A 26,620-nucleotide genomic window follows, 5' to 3' on the forward strand; every position below is an offset into this window, starting at 1 on the left:
ATAACAAAAAAACAGCTCAATTTATCTGACTACAGCCAACACAACCGGCTGTGAAGCCAGTGTAATTAAATAATAAGTATCAGTGTGTGAGTGTGCACTGTGTACATGTCTTTATATCCTGGTGGGGACTTAAACCTGAATGCACACAGACGCATGGGGACTCGTGTCACTTTGGGACCTATAGGTACGCAAGCTTATAAATCATACACAATGAGTTTTTTTTTAAAATGTAAAAATGGAGAAAGTTGTGTGTGAGACGGGTACGTTTAGGGGTCTGTGTAGTGTGTGTGTGTGTGTGTGTGTGTGTGATGGGTCGGGTCAGTGTAAGGAGACAGAATATACTGTTTGTACAGTATAAAAAAAACATTACGTCTATGGAGAGTCCCCACAAATATAGTGGACCAGACTGTCTCTGTGTTTGTGTGTGTGTGTGTGTATATGCGCGTGCTTGTTGGTGTTTCGTGTCCTGGTATTTCCTAGAATCCCTACATTGTCAACGTTAATGAAAACATGATATCTCAAACATACAGAAGTACATTAAAGGTTTTTTTGTGCTTGACGGACTTGTTTGCTGTTGCACCCGCGCATTGCAAACGTCATTCTAAAAACGCTGCGCTCAAGTTAAAAGAAGTTCAACTTGCGTCTCATTACCTTGTGTTATTTCCCATTCCACTGCCACAAACGCATCCTTTATGAACAGCCGATGTGTTCAACGATGTGTTCTACGTTACGGTCCTTCATTGAGCACATCACGACACGCGGTTAATCGCCTCAGCAACTTCACACGGGTGAAGCGCCAGGCATTTCCCTAAACAGCCAGGTCTGATTTCCCGTCAAAGTAAAGAGCTTATTACGAAAACGATTATTTATTTTTGCTAATTATTATTTTATTTCAGTTAGTTTTTCAGTAACTGTTGTTAGTTTCGTTTTAGTTTTTCATTTATTATGAATTTTTAATTTTATTTCAGTTTACGAAAATGTTTTTTGACCAATAGTTTTAGTCTTAGTTTCAAGTTTCGTTTTAGTTTTTCATTTATTATGAATTTTTAATTTTATTTCAGTTTACGAAAATGTTTTTTGACCAATAGTTTTAGTCTTAGTTTCAGTTTTCGTTTACGAAAATAACCTTGGTTCGCGCGCGCGATCATTGGTAACTATTATAACTAATGATCGCGCGCGCGAACTCGACAATCGACTACTGTGGACTTCGAACGAAAACAGGAAGTAATACAGGTATGTTAGCTGGCTGAATTAACATCATTTTTATTAATATCTTTCACATGCAGTCAGATTGACCGTGGTCACTCTTAATAACACCACTCAAATGGCTGTGCACTTGTAATGACACATTAAGGTTGTTAAGAGGCTAAAAGCAGGTTTAGAACTTGCCCCATTGAAGTCAACAGGGTGCGAATTTTAAAAAGAGGATAACACGGTGTAGGCAACACAAAATTTTTGTCGTTTTTGTCTGTACTGACAGCACTCCAAATGTACAAAAAAATGATCGCAGTGTTAAAATTGACCGGAGTTCTCCTTTAAGTCTTCTCAAATACCTCACGCGATAACTCAGAGCCAGGCTATCATGAGGCAATTCTCGGGAATTTCATCTTCGAAATGTTCCAGAAGTTGAAGGCCTGTCATTGGATCTTGGAGCTGTCACTCCAGGTACCATGACAATAGATGAGAGGCTCTGATACAGCAGAGGTGGCCTGTGATCAATTTTAGCGATAAAGACCGTTTAGCTCAACATGACACTCGATACATCCTGTTAAGGGTTTCGCTTTGAATGTTCAGATGAGTCTAGGGGAAACCTCATACAGAAAAAAAAAAAAAAAATCTGCTAGTTAGTTCATAATGCCTCTCTCTTTCCCAACAGTAAAATCCTTGTAGGGTCAGAAAATAGTCTTATCAGCAGGTTTTAACTGCACACTTCCAATAAAATACACATAGTATGGTCAGGCAACTGGTTTGTGTTTTATAATCCTGTTGTTCATCCCTCCTCTTTGTCCTGTTCGCTATCTTTTCCCACAGATTCTCTTCCAACTCTCTCTCTCTCTCTCTCTCTCTCTCTCTCTCTCTCTCTCTCTCTCTCTCTCTCTCTCTCTCTCTCTCTCTCTCTCTCTCTCTCTCTCTCTCTCTCTCTCTCTCTCTCTCTCTCTCTCTCTCTCTCTCTCTCTCTCTCTCTCTCTCTCAGAGCACCTGACAGATGGATTGAGAGAGAGAGGGAGAGAGGTTTGGATGTGCGATCACCCCCGCTTTGACCAAAAAAAACACTAGTCTTTGTAAATAGAAACCCGGGACAGAACGGAACAAACAGAGCGATGTTATTTGGGCTTGACCCAGTGATAGACCTGCTGAGATGGTCTAAATATAGTCCCGTGGTGTACTGACTAATTGCCCTATGAGCAGTAATCATTCCCAGCCTCTGAAACCTCTTAAACAGCGAAGAGAGTCAAGTCACTGCTGCCCCCCTGCTGTGCCAGAGCCAAATACCAGAACGAGCAGAAGTGACTGAGCAGATCCGTGTGGAGATGAACCCAGCGCTTCTCTGTTTTAGGTGCCTGTCTGCACAGGTGGGGTTAATTTGAACAGGATATGAAAGATTGTGTTTTTTTTTATGTTTCATTGCATTTTAACTTTAGCTAATAGAGTGATGCAGGGATAACGTAATGTTTTTTTTCTTCTTCTTTTTTTTTTCTCAATTCATGAGTAAAATAAGGTCTGTGGTTAATATAACTTGACGGTACTTGAACGTTTTCCTCTACAACGTGAACCATACACCCATATGGAAAACGCAAATTTTGAAGCAGTTATGTTTATTTAAAAAAAACGTTCTAATTAACTAGATAAGAACGTTTGGAGTGTGATTCTGTGCAGTTTACATTGTAGACCTAAATGTTCAAGTATCATCATCAAGTTATGTTTACCACAGACCTTATTTTACTCATCTATTTGAAAAATCCCATTATAAAACACCATAGGGAAATCTTGAGGGAACAAGGGGGGAATTAGTCTTCTGGGGTTTGACATCATCCCTGCACCACTCCAAGGCAATAGGTTTTACCTTGCATCACAAATAAGCAACCAACATTTTAAATAGTGTTTGGAGAAATCGAAACATTTGGGCCAAGGCAATAGTTTTTGGACCCAGTCTTTACCTTTGATTGTTAGGGATGGGTAGCTTAAGGAATTTAACTTGTTCTGAATCCTAAAAAGACTCTGTTAGTCACCATGAATTCAAAATTCACAATTCAATTTTTTTTACAGAATGTTTATTATAAATGAATTACCCATGCACATAATCTTTTTTTAAATTGTGCACTCTCAATCTTTAATCAAAAAACGTTAACCTCCCCTTTCTTCATGACGTATGTCTCGCGGAGGGTAGGACTAAATATCCTCTCCACAACTGACTGCAAACTGGCATTCAGATCTGCCTCTATTTAGTTAGCAACGGCCAACCTTCTACGATCCAATCAATTCCCGAGGACAAAATCTTCGAAAAAGAATTGTTTTTTGGTTCCCAACTCTATTTGTTTGCTGAGTAAATCAGTAATGCATTGTAAAAAGATTTCTCAAACTGCCAGTATTAAAACGCTGTGGCAGTCTTGCTCTTTTTGCAATCAGTATACAGCACTTTGCCTGCCAAGTAACATGAGACACTGTGTATGCTACCTGCTTCCGAGCAGAGCTACACAAACCTGTGACCAAAGCTTAACCTGCGGTCACACATAGGAAGTGGCCGCCACCCACCGGATATCCTCCTAACTCCCACGGCTAAATAAAGCCGTAGAGCAGAGCAGCTGATAGCGAGTGAGATGTTCGCCCTCTGCTGCTTCAGCATGTGTGATTATGACACTGCAGCTTGATCTGAGAGTCTCTTCCTTTCTCATTCAAGCGCACATTCTGCAAATGTGGTTTGGAACTTCTTGTCCTTTTACATATTGTGAATGAGAGCATATGTTGTCTGTGTAGCCAATGCTGTTTTTATATTAAACAAATAGAGATAAGGCAGTCACAGAAGAGGACAAGAGATTCCTTCCTAATGCTCATTTATATTTAGACATTACATTCTAACAAGGACAAGAATGAGGTCTATCTTGACGACAGTGAATATTACTCCTCCGGACAGCAATCTGAGATACAGGGCCTCTTTTATTTCATCGGCCAAAGCTTGACTATATCTGGCCTAACCCAGAATTGTTTTCCTAAATTACTCGAGGCTTAAAAAAGAGGCAAATTAAAAATAAATTCTGATGCATAATATACCTCAATTGAAGCATAGACAAATAATAAGTTAATTGAGTTCAATTGGTTTTCATTTACCCATGAAATAGTTCACACTCACTTTCATAGCCACACTGGCTGCTTTAACACATTCAGGAAGTTGCAGTAAAACAGTGACAAAACAAGAAAGCATGTACGAAAGCGGAAGTCATGAGTCAGCATTAGTCCTAGACTGCCGTATCCCACCAGCTTTTTTACAGAGGAAGTGATTATCATTACATGGAGCTTTCGGTTTCTCATTAACACAGGGGTGAATGCTGTTTTTTTAATCTACTCGCTGGTCAGTGAGCAGAGAGCTGGATAATGTCAATATAAAGAGCAGGGGGTAGCCCAGACATCAAGACGAGGACCTTCTAACACGGAACTGAGTTTAGATGTTTACTGTTCCCGAGCAATTTGTTGCTTTAATATAGAATTGAATTTATGTGTGGTCTATATGGACTATATTTAAAATCGAACTCTCGGATTTGTAATAGCTTTGTTGTTTTGGACTTAAATGTTACATAATGTGAAACTGTATGTACCGATCCTGCATTTGTCCTTTTTTTTTTTTTTTTTTTTTTTTTTTTTTTGAGTCTATCAGTTTCCAAATAAAATTAATCAGATTAGTGTACATGGATTTACAAATCATATACATTGGTCCAACATAAATCAAGTAAGTTAAACAAACATAGTTTGTTACGTATTAATTTCAACATCACGGAATTAAATATTTTTTTAGGTGAGCCAATTAAGTAGTATCAAAGTTATCTTACTACCAAACTTCTGAACAGCCTATTGTATGTTTATGTTAATATGAGATAAAATTATTCATATTGTGAAATTTGGGCTTTATCTTTTAATGTGTATATGGGTCTTTCTACAGAAGTGGTGCAAAATGCCCCCCATATATATATATATATATATATATACACTCACCGGCCACTTTATTAGGTACCCCATGCTAGTAACGGGTTGGACCCCCTTTTGCCTTCAGAACTGCCTCAATTCTTCGTGGCATAGATTCAACAAGGTGCTGGAAGCATTCCTCAGGGAGTTTGGTCCATATTGACATGATGGCATCACACAGTTGCCGCAGATTTGTCGGCTGCACATCCATGATGCGAATCTCCCGTTCCACCACATCCCAAAGATGCTCTATTGGGTTGAGATCTGGTGACTGTGGAGGCCATTTTAGTACAGTGAACTCATTGTCATGTTCAAGAAACCAATTTGAAATGATTAGAGCTTTGTGACATGGTGGAAGTAGCCATCAGAGGATGGGTACATGGTGGCCATAAAGGGATGGACATGGTCAGAAACAATGCTCAGGTAGGCCGTGGCATTTAAACGATGCCCAATTGGCACTAAGGGGCCTAAAGTGTGCCAGGAAAACATCCCCCACACCATTACACCACCACCACTAGCCTGCACAGTGGTAACAAGGCATGATGGTTCCATGTTCTCATTCTGTTTACGCCAAATTCTGACTCTAACATCTGAATGTCTCAACAGAAATCGAGACTCATCAGACCAGGCAACATTTTTCCAGTCTTCAACTGTTCAATTTTGGTGAGCTCTTGCAAATTGTAGCCTCTTTTTCCTATTTGTAGTGGAGATGAGTGGTACCCGGTGGAGTCTTCTGCTGTTGTAGCCCATCCGCCTCAAGGTTGTGCGTGTTGTGGCTTCACAAATGCTTTGCTGCATACCTCGGTTGTAACGAGTGGTTATTTCAGTCACTGTTGCCCTTCTATCAGCTCGAACCAGTCTGGCCATTCTCCTCTGACCTCTGGCATCAACAAGGCATTTCCGCCCACAGAACTGCCGCTCACTGGATGTTTTTTCTTTTTCTGACCATTCTCTGTAATCCCTAGAGATGGTTGTGCGTGAAAATCCCAGTAGATTAGCAGTTTCTGAAATACTCAGACCAGCCCTTCTGGCACCAACAATCATGCCACGTTCAAAGTCACTCAAATCAACTTTCTTCCCCATACTGATGCTCGGTTTGAACTGCAGGAGATTGTCTTGACCATGTCTACATGCCTAAATGCACTGAGTTGCCGCCATGTGATTGGCTGCTTAGAAATTAAGTGTTAACGAGCAGTTGGACAGGTGTACCTAATAAAGTGGCCGGAGAGTGTATATATATATATATGTGTTTATTTAAAAAGACAAATTACATGTATTTACAAAAATCAAGTTCATTACTATAAGAGGCAATATAAAGAATTCATGTAACAACTAATACATATCTTTAAATATAGTGGTTTATATATTATTCTCTATTGAATGGCATGTGTCCCCCAGTCTAACCCTCAAAACTTCACTTAGAAAGTACTACACAACTGTTTTTTATATATAAATATATATAATACATTTTTTTTTTAAACACCTCATCCTAAATGTGCCTTGTCAAGTTCTTATGAAATTTAGCTGATTTGGTTTTTCAGCCCTTTTGAAAAACATTTTTTAAAGAATTTATTTAGATGGGAAAATTGCTGTCCCCATTTTTTTTTTTCAATACCGAAACAAATCAATTTTCTTCTAGATTGATGAAATACTTGCCCAAACCATGTGACCAAGAAGACGAATTAAGCTGTCTTCCCACCCTGGATCACATGGTGCGTAGATAATCTTTAACATTTAAAAAAAAAAAAATGCTGTAAAGTCAGACAACCTGCATGTGTTTTTAAAAACTGTCATTACCAAACTTGATATACTTTCAAAAAACTAAATGTAATGTTGGCATTCATTTCATAACTTTCATTTCGTGACTTTCAATGTTCAAGTCATTGATGTATGCATTTCACTGTTCTCACATTTTAAGATAAGGGCAAAATACGGTTGAATCGTCAATACCGAAACAACCATAACTGTTTCAGTATTTACATATTCGTTTCGGTTGTAATATTCAATTGTTTGTTTTATGTATATTAATTAATAACACATATATATATATATATATATATATATATATATATATATATATATATATATATATATATATATATATATATATATATATATATATATATATATATATATATATATATATATATATATATAATGTTATGTGTATATATAAATCAGCTTAGCCTGTGTTGTGATTTCATTTTTACATTCTGCACCTCTTCACTGAGAATTAGCTATAATGATATGGCTGCTCTGGGGACAATCAATTTACTATGCTTAGCGTGTGACATCTCTCTGCTTCACAGTGAGGTCACCTGTAGCTTTTACTAATGGCGAATGCCTTTCACATCGTTCCCCCTGTTGTTTTCCATGCATTTGATTTTAGTATGTGGAATCCTATTCCAATAGTCGTAATTAAATGCTCAGGATACTAAAGCACAATACAGACATCAGCAGAAAAGCTTGGGCAGCCGGATAAGTGGGTGGGTTGTTGGCAGAGTGTGAGGGTGGGTGTAATGGTATTAGTAGTGATTGGCTAATTTATGAGGCTGTTTAGTTATTCATGTTGAGTGTTGGCCATCCATCATAGCAGTGCTGAAGGAAGTCAAACTGCAGCGTTTATCTGCCAGACCAGAGAACCACGTCATGCTGTGGAAACTACCGCTGCTCAATAACTAGACACGCAGAACATGACATAGTTTCATAGTTGCAGGCTTTTAAGGGTTTTGCCCAGGAACTGTAGGTGGGCAAACAAACAAATTTAGACCAAAAATCCCCCAGCATCATGAGGATCTTGTGTTGCGGAGCTCCACCAACAGGAACTCCATCAGAGTGTTACGGCTCTCAAGGGACAGCAGCATTTATTTCCCCCCCCTCCTGCTCATGTTTTTCACACAGTCTCACTCCATGTTCCTCATCCTTCAGGTGCATGTGTTTTTACTAACATTTTGTGTTTCAAGCAGAGCATCTCATGCCCAAACTGCAGCCATTTGAATGCTCTGAAAACATCAGACAGTTCACCAACTGTGTGATGCATATTTCTCACAGTATGGTGAGATCTGGCTGAAATCTCGAGGTCCAATCTGATTGGCTGTCTTCTACATTTTACTAGAGTGCCATCTGGAAACAAAGACGTTAACAAGTTCTGAAGAACCTAGTTTTTTCCTTAGAGTTATATATATATATATATATATATATATATATATATATATATATACTCTATAGTTATATATATATATATGCCTCTATTTCCTTTATACATCTTATTTGATGTATCTGGAACATCAAAAGTCTCCTAAAACTATAATTGAATGGAGACGATTATGAGTGACTCATAAATATGTGTGGTCTTTTATATCTTGTTCTATGACAAAATGTTCCTCTAGAAATTCAATACTCTGCTCTGGTCTGTATTTTCACGACAGTGGCTTCTGGTTCATGTACATATGGCACTTGTTTTAATCAAATGCATTTGAAAAAAGAGACTCTTTAAAATATTAATTTCCTGGACTTTGCAGAGGAGTTCCTGCATAACGCTTTAAGCCATTGTATTATCCTGAAAACTTTTCAAAGCGTTGGATTATTTTCAACATTGATGAAGTTGTAACCTAGTTTCTATCACTGGGATGGTGTTCCATCAGCAGTGGGGTTTTCCATGTGAGCCAGAGGATATATTATCTCTCATTCACATCCCCCATATTTCTCTCTCTCTCTCTCTCTCTCTCTCTCTCTCTCTCTCTCTCTCTCTCTCTCTCTCTCTCTCTCTCTCTCTCTCTCTCTCTCTCTCTCTCTCTCTCTCTCTCTCTCTCTCTCTCTCTCTCTCTCTCTTACCTCACATCCTGTGATTTGTTGGAGGGCTTAATCCAGGTTCTTAAATGAAACCTTGAGGGTCTCTATGGGATCAATTTGCAGGGATTTCTCCTCCCTGTTCTCCTCTGTTATTCCATCTTCCTCTTTCTTCCTTGATTTCTCCTATCCTTTCTTCATTTTCTCTGTTGGCTCAATGCAGCATGTTTAGAGCCAGATGCATTCGGGCGTCAGTTTGATCTGTTGACGACCCACTCTCTGGTGGTTAGCCGATCAGTCTTGTCTTTAATCGGCCAATCAGTAGGGGGCCTTTGTTCTTAGGTCCAGTCTGCCACTTCCTGGCACCAGTGAAAGAGTAAATGTTCCTGTAAGTGAAAAAATATATAATCAAGATAGCTTCGAAAACTGGATTTGCATTGAGGTTTTATATCAACTCCCTGAGGGATGTGCCGTTTGATTGTTTTGTACTCTGTTAGACCTTGTCACCCCCTCTGAAAAGGGAAATCATTTTTTTGCCTTTTAATGTGGTGCTTGAGAACAAGTGAGAGGGAGAGAGACAGACAGGAGGGTAATAGATGTCTCCGTAGGCTACTCTCACTTAAACAGGCAGAGCTCACTGAAGGGAACCCGCGGGCCTGAATCTATTATTCACATACAGCTCTGCAGATCTTCTCTTTCAAACACATGCACACACTCACACAAAAGTGAGGAAATGAAAGCTGTCGGCTGTTAGCGCTCACAGCGCAAATGGACGGAGCAAAGGCCTTTTTGTAAAGACATGAATCTCCAGTGACTCTACAAAGACCTACTAGTGGACCCATTGTGTGAGAAACAAGGGCAGATACAGTATCTGTATTGAGGTGAATAAGCTTAATGGGTAGAGTTGACTCTTGAACCGATAATGGTCTTGCTGAGTCCTGGGACTCTTAACAGCTGAGGTTTTTTTTAAACTGCTGGATGTTGGCATCGAGAACCTGTACCTAAATCCGTATTCATTGGGACGTTTTGCCTACTTTTTATGCTCTAACCACTTGTGGTCACTTTTTGGATTTCTATTCTTAAAAAACTCAACTTTTTATTAAATTTTAGTGTTAATATATTGAATAAATATTATATTTTATTATATTTTTTCCCTCAAAGAACTAATGGGGTGATTGCCATTCAACAGAAATTGCCACACTATAGTCAGTATTAATATGATGGGGTGAAACAGATTCCACCACTCTGACAAATGATCTTCAGATTCATTTTCATGCTTAAAAACACAGGAGCAAATTTAGCTCAACAAGTTCAGGCATGAGTTTTACTGGAAATGCTAAATATAAAATGGTTGGTTTGAAATAACATCCAAACATTGTGTCTATACACACACAGCCTGGCAGTCCTGACTTTCTTTCCTTTATTCTTCACTTATCGGTCACTTTCTGTCATTTATCTGTCACTTTCTGTCAATCAAATTTATTTGTGAAGTAAACATAAAATTAAAACATTCTTAATGCATATTTTTTTGTCTTATTTTAAACTATTCATTGGTGAACATTATTTTATTTAAAGTGTCTTCATTTATTAAGACACGTTACAAATACACTTCTTTTTATTATTTTCTTTTTTTTATTATGAACTTTAGTTATTATTTTTATTAATTGTTTTATTATTTTTATATATCGTTTTATATATCATTTCACATTATGAGAGTAAAATTGTGAACATGAATTCACAATAAGGTGTACTCTAGTGTGTAATTTTTTCACCACTGTCGACACAAATCAGAATTGTTTACGAACAGGTTTCCATCGCACTCCTGCCGCTGTTTGCTCCCATTTTTTTGACAAATAGTATATATTCATTGGGAAGTCAACCTATGCATATTTTAAAAATGTAAATAATTTTTACAATAATATATAATACTATTTTAGGCAAGTATTTCAAACATTTAAAAAAATACACACTTCTCCAATTGGAAATGGCCACAGCTGTGGGAGACTAGGACCAAATGTGACCCTGGACCACAAAACCAGTCACATGGGTATATTTTTTGAAATTGAGATTTATACATCACCTGATATTTGGCCGAGATGCAACTATTTGGTATCTGAGAGTGCAAAAAAATCTAAACATTGAGAAAATCGCCTTTAAAGTTCTACATTTATGTTTGCGATTGTGCTGCATTCACTCACAAAAATAAATGTTTTATATATTTACGGTAGGAAATTTACTAAATATCTTCATGGAACATGATCTTTACTTAATATCCTAATGATTTTTGGCATAAAAAAAATATCGATAATTTTGACCCATACAATATATTGTTGGCCATTGCCACAAATATACCCGTGCTTGTGACTGGTTTTGTGATCCAGGGTCACAAATGATAAGCTCATTTAACCCTAAAAATATCCATATTTTAATCCCATGATAATATACATTTGCTTTTTTAAAAAGACTTTTCATTAGACATTATTGGTATAGTCAGGGCCTCTTCCGTTTTGGTCACATGGCTGGTAATAATGACATCATTGAAGCTCTCCAATTTAAGTTTAATACCAGAGTCGAGGGTTGAAGGCTATAATTTTGCTTCTCTTTTTGACATGCAGTCAGTCCGGTCTAATTTAGGCCTGGGTACAGCTGTGTGCACTTCTAACCATACCCTGTTAAATCTGTTTGTCTGTTGCTAAACTAGTGTTTTTAAACGACAACAAAAACACCTGCTGCTGTTTTATTCAGTGATGTGCTGACAGCCATTACCGTCCGTGAGAGACCATGAAAAGGCTGCAGCATTGTACTGTGATGTTAAAAGACTATAAATGTGTTTTATGTCATGTTAAATGTTAATTATAATATTTTTCTTTCAATATCGGAATGATTTTTGTCTGCTGTTAAAACTTTACCATGATCAAGCTTTCAGTGTAACAAATGCCAGATTTACACGAAGGACTTAAAAAGACATTTTACTTAAGTCAAGCTGAGCAACTTTTTTGCTAGTGAGTGCTGACATAATCAGAATTGGACAAGAGAGTGTTGTTAGTCACACTTAAGGGTTGGAGTTGGACAAAAAGAAAAAAAGCCTGTGTCTGTATCATGAAGCCACACTGAGCAATGATGCAGTATGGAGTCACACACAGCACACTGTTCAGCCTATGTGCAACTACAGACTCCAGGTCACATCACAGGACTGCTTATAAAGTGTGTGTGTGGCCGAGATAAACGTGTTCACTGAAAACCATTTCGGTGGACAAACACAAATACATGCACAGACTTGGCCGTCTGCTGATATTTTATCGCCAGCTCTATTGGGGTAAACACTACGCAATGTTTGAAGAGGAAAGCTTTAATCAAAGAGTAATTGTTTACATTTGGAGGTGGCTTGGCCTTGTGCCATTGGGTACATGTGAATGATGGGTCATTTACTGTATGTGTGAAGGAATAGTAGGCCCAAAAATGAAAATTGATTATTTACTGACCAACAGGACCCGACAACATGGGGGTTTTGCCTTAAAGAAAAAAATAATAATTTACACACCCTCAAGTTTTAGACCATTTGTGCTCCAAACATGAATAGAAGGATGTGCTTTTACTTTTCTATGGGAGCTGAGTGGCAGATATGATTGTGATATTGACAGTGGTGATGAATGGTGAGAGTGTCATACTGTGGTGAAACACTAAACTACATCATCCATCAGAGTAAAAAAAAAAAACAGGCGACAACTAGTTGCTTTAAGGTGAAGACAAAGTTGTCATATGTTGCTCACAATGCTGGAGTTTCTATTTAGTGCTTAAATCATGTTACATATTTAATTTTTTTAAATGCACTTTGCGCTCTTTAATTGTGACTTTCTTTAGCACCAAATAAGCATAGTGGTACCTGAAAGATCATGTGACACTGAAGACTGAAGTAATGACTGCTGATAATTCAGATTACATCGTAAAATAGAAAACGTTATTTTAAATTGTAATATTTCACAATATTACTGTTTTTTCTGAATAAATGTAGCCTTGGTGAGCATAAATAACTTCTTTCTAAATCATTAAAAAAATATTACCACCAACCACAAACTTTTGAACGGTAGCGTATATGATGACTTTATTTTCCTTGTATGGAAAGCAATCATAGACTGTGCTGAAGACAACCACACTTGCAAACGCAGCAGACTTATTCTGGCAAGAATTGAGCGGACTTCGCCTGGTGAACAATAAAACAGGCGAGAAAATCTCATAGACTTCCATTACAGCATACATGACAAGCACTGCTGACATTTTCTTCAGAAAATAAAAATCTGCAATGTTTTCACCATAAATTCTTGTTATAGAAGCACAGTTCATGCACTGTATGTGAAATCCATTTGCAGAGTTCTTGTTGTTTTGTTATTTATGGCAGCTGCCAACACTGCACGGTAGATATTTGGCCTCATCTCATTTGGCTCATGAACTTCAGTTTAAGCTCTTTTTAAATGCTCTTATTATCACTCAGATGAACAATCAATGCAAGCCAATTTAATATGATTAATGAATTCGCACTGTCACACCAACATCGTACTCTCACATTGCTCATTATACTATTCATTACAAAAACACAGGATGTCCCACTTTCTAAAACTTCACAAATAAAAGCCCTAAAGTTGATTCGTTTTATTTTAATACCATGTATTTGAGTCTCTTATACATTATTCAGAGACATAGAGAGCCACTTTGTGAAGCATTATGAATAATCAATAAGCAAACCTCAGTAATACATCGTATAAAGAGATCATTTCTCCCTTGACTGTACAGCAGATTATAGTCATACAGACGGTAAAGAGCGATTTCATACGGACCTCCCGGTGAGGTCAACGGTGTCTGGGGGCTAAACGTTATTGACTGAGTGCTTCAGCATCTGCTTGTGTCCTTGTGTGGTGCTGACTCCATTTGACCCTTACACACACACACACACACACACACATCCAAGTTGAGGGATGTAAGCTTTGTGTTTTACCCTGATGGGACTCCAGGGCTCTTGTCTATCACACTGTTACACTCAGAACATTCATAATTTACAGCTGAAGATTTAAAGAGGCAGCGTGTTTACAGTGGAGGCTTGTTCCATGTGTTTGTGGACTTTTCAGACCATGGTGTGCGAGAGCATGTTTGTGTACTTGCGTACATTAGTAAGCCCTGCTTTCGAAATCAAAAGAAGGTGTTGGAACTGATTATCTCTGCAGTCTTAGATGCTCACAGAGGCTGAAGACATAGTTGTGCTGAATTAGCGTACAGGTGAATAAACTTCTCTCTTTCCACATCCCTTTTTCCCCCTGTTTCACAAGGGAGTGTCTAACAAGGGTAGTCAGTATGGATCAAGAATGTCAAGTGAATAATTTATTTCTTATTAATATTTATTTAGTCTCAAACAATCTTTTCTGTGTGCTGGACACATTATGTGGTTAAAAGGTCCTTTGCGGGGGTATTCATTTAATCCGTTTTCATAATTGGATAATTACAGGATCATGAGAAGACCAAATGTAAATGCCTCTGGTTGTTTAAGTCGCACATGTAAAGTTTACTCTTAACAAGTCTGTGACAGCATACGGAAGTCACACAGTCATGGATGAGATGCATAGAAAGATCTCAAATACTTATTCCATATGATGTGGAAAATTTCACCGGCTGGCTTTAGCATCATCACAGAAGTGAACTATGTTTGCATATAGCATGGGAGTAGTAGATGAGATTTATATCTGATTTGTGGAGACACATTTATGTAGCCGAGTGTAAATGGATTGTGCATACCCAATTGGACAGCTATCCGATCGATCCGAAGTGTAAATGGGCTTTAACTGTGTTTGTTTTGTGGTTGTTTCAGGTGAGCAGAGGGCTGTGGAAGGAGAAGAGGAGGATTGTGGCCCGTCTTGGGACAGAAACGCTGAAGATTCTTTGGGTATTTTTATGAACATCATACAGAAGTCTATTAGTATGCTCCATATATTGTTTATATATTGTTTTATAGATTATTGCAGTGTTTATTATAAATAATTTATCCGTGCACATTATATTTGTTAGAATTGATTTGCCCTCTTACTCTTTAATCAAAAACATGGACAGTAGGCTACTTCCTCCTCTCCTGCAACCTGTCCCTCACATGGGAACGACAACAATCCAACTATCCAGTCAAATTGTGTTGGACAAAATCCAAGTCTAACGCTACTTTTTTTTTTCTTGTTCAAGAAGCTGTATATTAGGGATGCACCCAAATTTAGTTTTTTGGCAGAAAGTCCGAAAATATGAGCCGAGAATATATGCCGCCCCACCCCGCCCCTCAGTGTTCAGCGCTTAGGTTTTACTCTTGCTCTAGCCATTATCAGTGCGCGGTGTGGCGCTCCACTCAATATTCCGCTCACATGCGTTTTGTGGATTAATTGCTAAGTTTCACCATTATTTCGGTACTCGTGCGCTGTTATCTGTGAGCACAGCACAGCCACACAACTCGAAGGGCACACTCACAGAAAGGTGCGTTTTAGATTCCTCTTTTGGACACACACACAAAATTATGTCAAAATACCAGTCTCTGCAATATATAAAATACCAGTCTCTCGTTAACACACAGTCGGTTATGTCTTAAGTGAACATAAAGAGTTGAGAAAGAAATCAGATGTGTATCATTATATTGGATCTGTGCATTCAGTCTTAAAGTGACAGCAGCCTATAAATATCTGCTGCTGAGTCATTAATAATAATCAAACAACAAAACACAGCTTTAACACAGATTAATCTACATTTAATTAATTTATACAGTGAACACTTAAGTGTTATTTTATTGATGTATAAATAAATGTTTAAATTCAGTATCATTCAAATTATTGAATTTAATTAAAAAGTATCATATTAATACAAAAATAAGCTTATTTGAAATAGTAAAAAAAATAAGTTTCTGCCCAGAATTTTCATTTCGGTGCTTCCCTACTGTATATACGTCACAGTAGAGATGAATTGCAATTTCTGTTTCTTGCCAACTTGTAAGGTGCAGTCACATTTGAACAGGTGAAATACAGTCATTTCAATAGGAATCCATGTGCATGAGGGTGAAAGATTTGCCCACACAGATTTTGCAATGTGTTTAAGATGGTCACCCAGGTTGCTGGTGAAATGTCACCAAAAATGTCACTGTGATCACACCTTTTAAACTTTACTGACCATACAACTGGAAAAAGCTCTCACCAGGGGTGTCTAAACTCGGTCCTGGAGCCACTGTCCTTCAGAGTTTAGCTCCAACTTGCCTCAACACACCTGCCTGGAAGTTTTTAGTATGCCTAGTAAGACCTTTATCGGCTGGTTCAGGTGTTTAATTTAGGTTGGAGCAGGATTGGAAACCCCACACACAGTTAAAATGTCATTGCCATTGCAGTTGTTGCTCTTCGGCTGCCAGATCGGTTTTATATTCCATTGTATAAAACAATCACTTGACCTTGTTTCGTAGAGTATTCTTATTCTCTCGTGGCACAGTGACACAGTTGATCTTTATTTAAGCTGATATAGTTGAGGTCAGATTTGCTGGGACTGCTGTTACCACAGCCCTACACTGCCGCCCACTGCAATAATGCTAAGCTGTTATTGATAGGTCATGGTGCTTCATTACCAGTCATTATAAAGTCTCAATGGGGAGCTGTTGTAGTCATTACTTGGCATACAGTCTCATTCTTTGTGCATCATTGATGCTTGTCACTCACTTTCGAGGCAACATAGTGGAATGTTTTGCATTTAGGTCTAGTCATGTTTTTTGGGGGGGTGATGTAGTGTATAGTACATACATACATAGTCTACAGTATTAGGTTCTGGATCCAGCTGTACATTTCCTGTGTTTACAGTCAATGAGCGACCAAGGCCTTGACAAATCCCTTTTGGAGCGTCTCAGGAGATCCGAGAACTCCCTTTGCTACCATCGACCTCGTTATAAAATAGACAGCTGTTTCAGTCCCATTTTCAAAACAAAAAATGGAAATTTGATATGATATTTAATAACAGATTAAAAACTTGTGCTCTTTCAAAGCTTTAGGTCTTTTGGAAATGATTTAAAGCTGCGCATCTGTAATTGTGACAGCTCAAATAGGGATGTGCGCATCACTAATTTGAAAGTCGTTTAAACAGAAGTTTTGTTACCGACTAGTCTAAAAGTAAGAAACCCTCTAAAGACTTGTGTATATACGATCCATTTGAGCACTTAATCTATGAATCAAACAGTCAAATCACATAATAAATGCCGCACACGCGAATAAAGCTCATTCTAATTCTGATTCTAAGCTCGGTTATTTATCCGGAATCGAAATGAATATGCAATGCACCTTCTTGCTTCGGCTATCACACCTACGTGCATGTCCTGAATATGGTTATGATGGCTCTAGTGGAATTATGCCAGTTTGAAATGGCACAGCTTACATTAAAACTTTTCTGTTTTATCTCTAATTCAAAATACTCCCGCACCATGTTTGCATTTTGAGCGGTCAATTCTGCGCTCTCCGTGACTGACAGGTCAAATAAAAAGATTAGGCCCTACCCTATCTTGAAGTAGCCTATTATTTTTCCAAGTGTTTTATTTTAATGTGCTTTTTAAAATGCTTTTAAATATAAATGTATCAAAGTTAATGGTGCAGGGAAGAAGAGGTAACCGCTAACGGTAAAAGGACGTTTTTAAATAAATAAAACGAAAGTAAACGGCAGGTGCAAGTTCATAGCCGAATGCTGCCCATACAGACAAAACACAGCTTAAATGCCCAGGCCTGGCCTTCTCTCCTCTTCCTCTGTCGTCACTCCTCCTCTTATCCTTCAGAGCTCCTGGGACTCCAGACTGGTGCAGCACGCAGTGACATTCATTAACAATCGCGCCATCGGCCTCTCTCCGTTTCCACGGCTCGCTCCCTGCTCTTCACAGTAACATTAAAACGACAGTAATTTGAACGATACAATCTCTTGTGTTTTTCTTCTTCTATGTAATAGACTATTGTTTTTAGTGTCGACTAGTAGCAGCTGGCCAGCAGACTTCACTAGTGAACCTTGCGTCTATGTAGTTTTACCATTTTCTCAGGCAAATTGGACCTTGGGAAGTTTCTCCGAAGGGATTTTCAATGTTCTTTCTTTTGTTTTGATTAATTGAATCTGGCTTTAGTGTAGTCTTGTATGTAGAGTAGCTCTGACCTGATTAGTTCCGTTGTAACTTTGTAACACTTTATTTACTGAATGTTTAGGTATGATAAATGCCTTCAATCAATAAATAACTCTCCAGACCCCAGTGTGCGGTTTTGTCTCGCCTCATAAATGCCTTCTCTAATGAGTGGAGAGAAATTTCTCATTAACAGACTGAAGGTTGAGCCTGCTTAATTTAACAGCTTTACTGTTGGTTACCGTGGTAATTACAGCCCCGCTTCACTTTGATCTCGCCAGACAATGTTTCCCAGATTCTCCAACTCATCAGAGAAACAGCTGCTATATCAGAGAAACCCTCTCTATGGCAGGGAAATGAGAGACAGCTCCTCCATCACATGACACACGCTCTGAAGTCTAGATTTACAACTGGTGCCTTTGTTGAACACAATGTGCATGATTCCTGCGAGATTTCCGAGGGACAGAGGGTAAAACTGCATGCCGAAGCTTAAAGGGAAGCTTCACCCGGAATAAAAATTGCCATAATTTACTCACCAGATTGTTCATGCTGCTTTTATACAATGTAGGTTAATGTTGACAAGGGGCTGTCAAGCGGCAGAAATTATATCTCATAGCTCATATTAGTTGTGTACTATATTCTACTTTGTGTGGTTGTGTAAAAGGCTACTTTTATGATGCTTTTGGTATTTTCTTATATTGGGAAAAGAGTAATGTGAAGAAAGAAAGTCATACAAGGAACGTCATGAGTAAATGGTGACCGAATTATCATTTTTATGTGATCTATCCCTTTGACCCCGAGAGCAGAGAGTGAGAATACACTTGTGTCTGTGGATATAAAAGCAATGTTGGCCACTGATCGCATGCAAACACAACCGTGTTTATGTGCAAACAGACTTTCTTTTTTGGTTCTACCCTATCTAGATAACCGTTGCTCGTCTTATTACTTCTTAAAAGCTACCCGAGTTCACTCTCAACTCCCTGGGGTCTCCAGACCTGAACAAGTACTGAGGCAGGAGTATCTGCATAAGCTTTGATGCTCAGTTTCATATTCTCTAACATTAAAAATGTGCATATTATAACGGGCTTCTTTTCCCTGGCCTCTCTGTTCTGATATTATACACAGAGTTGAAGACAGAGCTCTTTAACCACACCCTCCATCACTCAGGAAAACTTGATGCAGGTCTTTGTCTTTCTGTCTATGTTCCTGTAAAGTTGGCCTTCCTTGCTTTGTTTTTCTCTCTTTTGTTCTTGGTACCTTTGTAAGTTGTTTTTATTTTATTTAAGCCAAAGGTACTGAGTGAGTCAAGGCCCATTCGCACCAAGAAAGATAACTATAATAATAAAAATAACTAAAGTTCTTATTCTATGAGAATAGGAAAGTCCACACCACAGCTATAACGATAGAGGAATGATATCGTATTTTTTTCCCTCAGTTTATGAACAATAAAACATCGATTGACAGCCAATCTGAATCTAGCCGACTTTAAAGAGCTTGAACATTTGCTGTGCTCTTAGAATAAACAATGTTATCGTCAGTTGTTGTGGACGCTAATATAGTTATTATACTAACCCATCTTTATAGTTATTGTTCTTTTTTCTAGTTCTAGTTATTGTGGGCAACTGATCAAATAAAAGAAGGGCTGGCATTTATTTATTTTTTTGTCTCAAAATAAAAATGTTGTCATCATTTACTCACCGTGAAGTTGTTCCAAACCTGTATGAATTTCTTTCTTCTGTTGTACACAAAAGAAGATATTTTGAAGAATATGGGTAAAATATCTTCTTTTGTGTTCAGCAGAAGAAAGAAATTCATACAGGTTTGGAACAACTTCACGGTGAGTAAATGATGACAACATTTTTATTTTTGGGTGAAGTATCCCTTTAAGATAGCATTAGCAAGCATTAGTACCATTATGTGTATGCAACCCTATACTGAAAGGCAAAAAGACAGAAGTGTTGGGAAATTTGGAAATGAGAGCATAATGATGAAACAAGGAAAAGATGTAATGGGAGTTGGTTGAAGGTGGAGTGTGAGGGTTTATGCAGTCTTTTCTACTGTGTGACCTACTTAAGGAATACAAATGTCACACCAAACAGCAAAAGGTCGTTTAAAGGTTCTTTAAGGTGACTCACATAGACTTAGCCTCTGGCCACAGTCTTTCACACTTTCATTACGGTTTCTTGGCCTTCCTCATACATCCCCTGATCATTTCATCTGGGTGAATGCTATTATCGAAAACAAATCCTGTGCTATCTGTCTTCTCACTTCTTTATTCCAGAATCTAAAATTGAGCTAAAATTACCCATTTAAAGGGTCACTCCACCCATTTGCATTAAGAGGTCCATTGTTAGACAACCAGTCATACTATTGAATGGTCGTGCAACATTCTTTCATTTTCCCCTGAGACGAGAGAAATCTACTATTTACCTTTTTCACTTCCTCCTACAATGACGCAAAAATCGTCATTTGACGTCATTGTAGGAGGAAGTGTAAAAAGGGGGGATTTCTGTATAGACTACAAGCACAAATTCCCACCCTTTCAAACCCGCCCATAGGGGGTTGTGCCTAATGCGCTAACAGAGCTATCACAGATCAGTGGGTGGGACTTCACTTGCAGATACTGAAAGCAATATCAGCCATCTTGTTTATAAGCTAAGCTAACAAGCGCTGTGGAGATAGGAAGTTACGACAATGACGGAAGAAACTAAACATGATATGGAAGTAGAGGATTTTGAAATTCTGCTGCTCGAATCCGCTCTTCGTGGCTATCTTTACGAGCCGCAATATAGTGAAGAGCAGCTGAGGCTGATGGAGGATCAGGAGGCGGCTGCCTGTCGCGAACGAGGAGCCCGGACTGGGTCGAGCTGAGGCGGGCTGCTGGTGCGTGTGCTCTCGCTGTGCGCTACGGACACAGATAGAGTCCGTCTGCTGCAGAGAATTTCAACGATCGCAATTTCTCCTAGACGAAATCTCTGAATCAGACGACCACACGGACGTTTGTGTTGTGATGTGAACCATCCTAGTTTCGCCTGACTGAAAATCCAGGTATCATGCAATAATTCACCATATAGAAAGAAATACAAACGAGTAATTCACTAATGAGTTTGCCAATGTAACGGGGTTCGTTGTTGTGGGAAGAAGGAGGCTGGAACCGGCGAACATTTAAACATTTTAATAGTAAAATAAACAAATACAAAACAAAAGTATAAGCCAGCTGGCCACACACAACAGAAACAAAACATAAAATCAGGCCTGTTCCTTTTGTGCTTCCGCTCCTCCGTGAGAGATATGAGACCGCTGCACAGGTGCCATTCATTATCACTGGCGTCGTCCTCTCACGTCCCTCGCCCTCGTCCTGCTCGCCACAGCCAACTAACTAGACATTTTTTGTGAAATGAATTTCAAACTCATTTAGCAGCTAGCCTTCTTGTAGACGGAAGAGTGATTTCTCTGATGTTTGCGCTGTTCTGGATTAGTGGGAGTGGCTTGCGGAGCTGTGCAACGTGGTGCATTGTGGGAGTTGTTGTCTTACATACAAATGCGCCCTAAAGTTATTTTCTGTCTTTTCTCGGTCAAGAGGGCACCAAATTCAAAATTTCTTTTACATTTCGACTACATATATAACCCACTTTCAATAAAGATTAATGTTGAAATGGGTGGAGTGACCCTTTAAATTCAAAATTGTAGCACTTGGCTCCCTCCTACTGTGGACGTTCATGCAACATCAACCCAAGTGCTGAGAATCTTTTTGGCTGTCGCAGTCACTTCCTATCCAACACTTCACCGTGGAGGTGACACACACTAAGTTGCCCTTGGCGACTGCATTCCGTGGGTCAAAGTTCAATACCTTGATTTACAGCATCCTGTCTGGTCGGCTCTGCGGAAATGAGGCTCCTCACCACAGCGTCTTCAAGAAAAAAAACATCACTGCCAAGAGAAATTGACACACGGTTATCTTTTGGTTCCTGCAACCATACTTTCCTGTAGAATCCAGATATGTTTACTGCTAATATTATTTATTGAAAAATATGGCTTAAGTATGATATGTATAACAAATCATATTCATATAAAATCATGTACATTTTTTTAAATAATTTTTTACTTTATTTTATAATTAATTAGTTTGCTTATTTACTGTAACAGTTTTTCTATACAATTTTCAAGCTCTGAAAATAACAAAAACACCACAAAAGTGGCATAAAATGGTTTCATTTGCAGTTGTTTACAGTAGTATTCACACATACAGTAAAGTCAAACATCACTGGTCTTATGATCATCTTTAAAATCAAACCTGGTGTGATGCATTTTGAGACTATATTTAGATGCACACATAAGCTATTGAGATTTGCAAGTTGCTATGATTTTCACTGAATAACAAATTTCATTCTATTCCTCACAAAAAAAAAGAATAATTTGAGGTTACTGCATTAATCATATGGGCTATCCAATACTTTTGTGTTGTTTTTCGCGAGTCCTCATTCCCATTCACTTCCATCATTTAAAAAAGAACAGCCAGGATATTCTATAAAATGTATTTGTTTTCAGCAGTATTTATGGGTGAGATTCCTTTAATTATCCAGTGATTTACATTGAAATGGTTCAGTCATTGAGAATATTTTGGTTTTTTATTCTCTCGTCTTTCTGATGTGGGATGCTTTCCTTATTGATTAGTCCACATCTGCGTGTACAGGCAAGCCTGTAGTTTTGAAATTGGAATAGATTTTTTCCCTTCCCCATTGATTGGCTCGGGTGACAGCTAATTACTCAAGAGTGTGTTTGTGCGTGTGTTATGCACAGTTGATATTATTTCATGTGGTTCTTTAGATAGGGCGGTCTAGTTGACTGACATGTTTTAACATCTGTTGTATTGTTCCTGCAGAGAACAGTCTTTTTGCAGGCACATGTACGTAGCGTGTTACGGTGTACTGGCATGTTTGTGTTTTCATTTCCTCTGGTTAATATTTTGTTGCTGTGGCTGTCACAAGATAAGATACTGCAGGGCTGTTTGTGTGTGTGTCACGTTCCTGCAAAAACTGTGTGTCCATAAGTCTGCTGTGGAGAAGCAGTCTCTTTCAAACAAGGAATTAAAAAACAGATTAGCAAACTGTGGTGTTTTCTATGAAAATGTCTCGTCTTCTGAGAGAGACAACTGACCTTTCACTCAAACACACACACACTTGACTTTTAACCGACTGGTATCAAGCTTATACGTCTATGACTTAAAATCCCCCTGTAGTCAATAATTATATCCCTTAAAAGTAATCTATGATCACCAAAATGACATATTTAAATGTTTTTTCCTTGAAAAAAAAAATCTTCATGCCTTAAAATAGCTTGAATGTATCTCTACACCCTTGCCTCATTTAGTATATGCGGTTCTATGAATATGCAAATTAGCCCTGCCTCCACTCACTCACACCAGCGCAGAGATAATCACACGTTGACCTGATTGGTTACAAGGTAGTTTGTGACGTCAGAAACACTAGCGATTTCAACCCGTACTTTTGAGACTGTAGTTTTAAGGAAAAAATACTCAGCAATGGCATTGACTTGTCTTAAAGCATATTAAAAATACCACATAGACATATAAACAACATTTTAAAAGCTTGATTTTTTTTTTATATATATAATTCTTTTAGGGCCACTGTACACTACCAATCAAAAGTCTTGACACAACTGACTTAAATTTTGTTTTGCAAACAAATATTGTGCTTACATTAAACAAAATATATATTTATTTATGTTTATTTGTTTATTTATTTAAACTGCATAATTCTCATACTTCCATTTTGTGTTATTTCATAGTTTTGAAGACTTTACTATTATTCTAATGTGTGGGAAGTTGTAATAAATAAAGAATGCGCAAGTGTGTCCAAACTTTCGACTGGAAGTGTAGTTCAGGACTAAAATTAAGTAGGAGAGCTTAAAAAACTAAATGCTCAGATAATGCTTTCTCTAGGTACATTTGTGAAATAATAACACTCTTTTTGTTTTCATATCAAACAGATCAGCGGAGCCTCTCTTTGAGCTGGGATATTATCGTTAAATTCTCTGAAGAAACTTGGCTTAGAATGTTTAGCATGTGCAGTTTATTGTCTCTTCATCTTTTCCCTATTTTGTTTATTTTCACACGTGTTAACGACTTCACAGCTTGCCCAGAACAACAGGAGAATTAGCCAACACAGGCTTGATTAAACAAGCCAAAATATGGTACGACAGACCTGTGTTGTGTTTAGAGATCGGGAAGTTTGTAGAGGCGTAGAGATATGACAGATGTGCTGTGCATGTAAGTGTGTGTATCTGTGGCAGTCAGAGCGCATGGCCGCTGGATATGGATGTTCTCGCCAGAACGGCCGTGTGTGTCCACCTCTCTTATCTCCTGCAGATCCCTTCCTTTCATCTCCTTTCAGACCTACAGGGTACTGGACAAACCCCTCCCTAAAATATGGTCCCCCTCAACACTCACTTACTCACACACACACACCAATGCTGCTATCTCACTGCCACAGATGAGGACCTTCATGTACAGGCCAAATGACATCCCCCCCCCCCCCCCCCGATCCTCGTCCCACTACCACACACACATTAGGGTTGGTTCTCATCTCACCTGGCTCATTCATTGTCCCCTCCTCCTTGGTTAGCCATCTTTTCCTCCCTTATCCTTCCCCTCCTGTTGTTTTTCTGCCTTTGCCTCGACTCTAATCTGAGCCTGCGTGACATCTGGAATGTCCTCTGGTTTTGATCGAGATAGTCAGGAAAGCGAGGGGGGGGGGACGCAGGCGGACACCTCTAAACACTGTAATTTAAAGAATCTATTGTGTTAATTACACAGCAGAGGTTCAGTTCTGTTCTCTGTATTTGTTTTTTGTTCAGGATCTTCAGTGACAGTGTGGCAGACATGAAAACCCAAGAGCACCGCTCCAGCCCTCTGAAATCACACACACAGAGTGAGTATAGAGATAATAATATGCAGTCTTATGAAGCACATCTTTTAGGGTCAAATAATAATACTGTTGCAGTTGTACTCACAAAAAATGCTGTCTGCTTTTGTAGTATTCAAATAGATTAATCAACAGAGTACTTTTTAATTGTTTAATGTACATCATACAGACATTACATCATACAAACATTTTTTGTTCACTTAAAGTTAAACTCATTCTGTTCCATTCAGCTTACTGTATCCATAAAAATAAAGAATGCTTTCTGTGTGAACATCCTTTAATCCTGACACTTATTTGCTAATTGTTCTCTGATGAATCGGATCACAAAGACCCACCATTAATAACAAAATGAGTCCCATTTTTTTATGGCTGTGCATAACTGTTACTAAATTTATATCAATGTGAAATGTCTTAAGTTGGAAAAAGAAATTCACTTCAAAAGTCACTTCAGTGTACTCCGGTACCTGCCCATCCCTAGTAGTCATAAAGAATTATACTACAAAATTAGGCAATTTTGTAACGTTAGCCCATCAGGTAAGTCCCCATGACCTATTGACCAACATCTGGCCTGCATTCCTTTACGCATGGGTGAGGTGTAAACACACACGTATGCACACTGAATTCATTCTCACAAACACATTCTGGTTTTTACAACAAAAAAAACAGACCTACACATAGATATATGTGGTGGCCGGAGCGTAACCTTTCTACTAACATAAACACCAGATCTCACCTTTGAACTCTTCACCTTTCCTTCTGCTAATTGGTCCGTGATGCTCTTCTTTTTCTTCGTGAACATTACTGTGGCTAAAAATAAGTCCCTATTTCTTGTACCTAAAATAGAGTACACTCCACTCCTTCTGCTGTTCTCATCTTCCCCTTTTAGGCCTGGTGAAAGCCAGCTCTGTATGATGTTTCTTTTTTTAACCTAATTAATTCTATAGTTGCCTAAATGGGATTAGGAATGACCCTGCTTTGCACATACAGACTTCTGAAAAACCGTGGAAACATCATTTAAGTTTTTTCCATCTTCATTAGAAATCTGATGATCTGATGCATTTAAACTGATAAATGCATATTTTAAATGCACTGTAAGCCACTTTGGATAAATGTGTCTGCCAAATGAATAAATGTAAATGTACTTCTTTTTTTATCACTGCTGAGCTTTTTCATACATTTCCCATTAGTTATTTTTCACGTCAGCCGTTATATTAGACAGAAGTCCGCAAGGTTCACAGTCATGATGTGTTTTGAATATAGTTTAACGGTTATTCCTGTTCATGTAATGAAGCTTCTTCTGCTGGGCCATATTTATGCTTTAAAGTAGGGTAATTCCTTCTGCGTGTGTGTGTGTGTGTGTGTGTGTGTGTGTTAGCGTGAATTAGAAAGCATGAGAAGTTATAAGACTTAGTGAGCTGCTGCATGAACAAGAGCAATACGCTGAGCTTGAATCAAACTCTTTGCCCCAGGGTGAATTGGTGTATGTGTGTATGAAACAATGTAAAAGGAGAACAGGGTTAGACCCTTTTTATTCGCTTTAGTTCTGTACATCTGATTTCTTAAATGACAA

General features: G+C 38.3%; 1 protein-coding gene across 3 annotated transcripts in view; it reads left to right on the forward strand.

Annotated features, from left to right (window-relative positions):
• The window catches only part of znf438 (zinc finger protein 438), a 62,605-nt gene that overhangs the window by 32,638 nt on the left and 3,347 nt on the right, over window positions 1-26,620 (forward strand). For all 3 annotated transcript variants that reach the window (XM_056255674.1, XM_056255675.1, XM_056255676.1), the window contains 2 exons: window positions 14,819-14,893; window positions 24,983-25,056. In XM_056255674.1, coding sequence (XP_056111649.1) covers window positions 25,008-25,056 — 49 coding nt within the window. In that variant the 5' untranslated portion in view covers window positions 14,819-14,893; window positions 24,983-25,007. The remainder of the gene's footprint in view (window positions 1-14,818; window positions 14,894-24,982; window positions 25,057-26,620) is intronic.

This window comes from Rhinichthys klamathensis, unplaced genomic scaffold, assembly GCF_029890125.1.
Source record: "Rhinichthys klamathensis goyatoka isolate OS25496 unplaced genomic scaffold, OSU_Roscu_1.1 h1tg000121l_1, whole genome shotgun sequence".
NCBI lineage: Eukaryota > Metazoa > Chordata > Actinopteri > Cypriniformes > Leuciscidae > Rhinichthys > Rhinichthys klamathensis.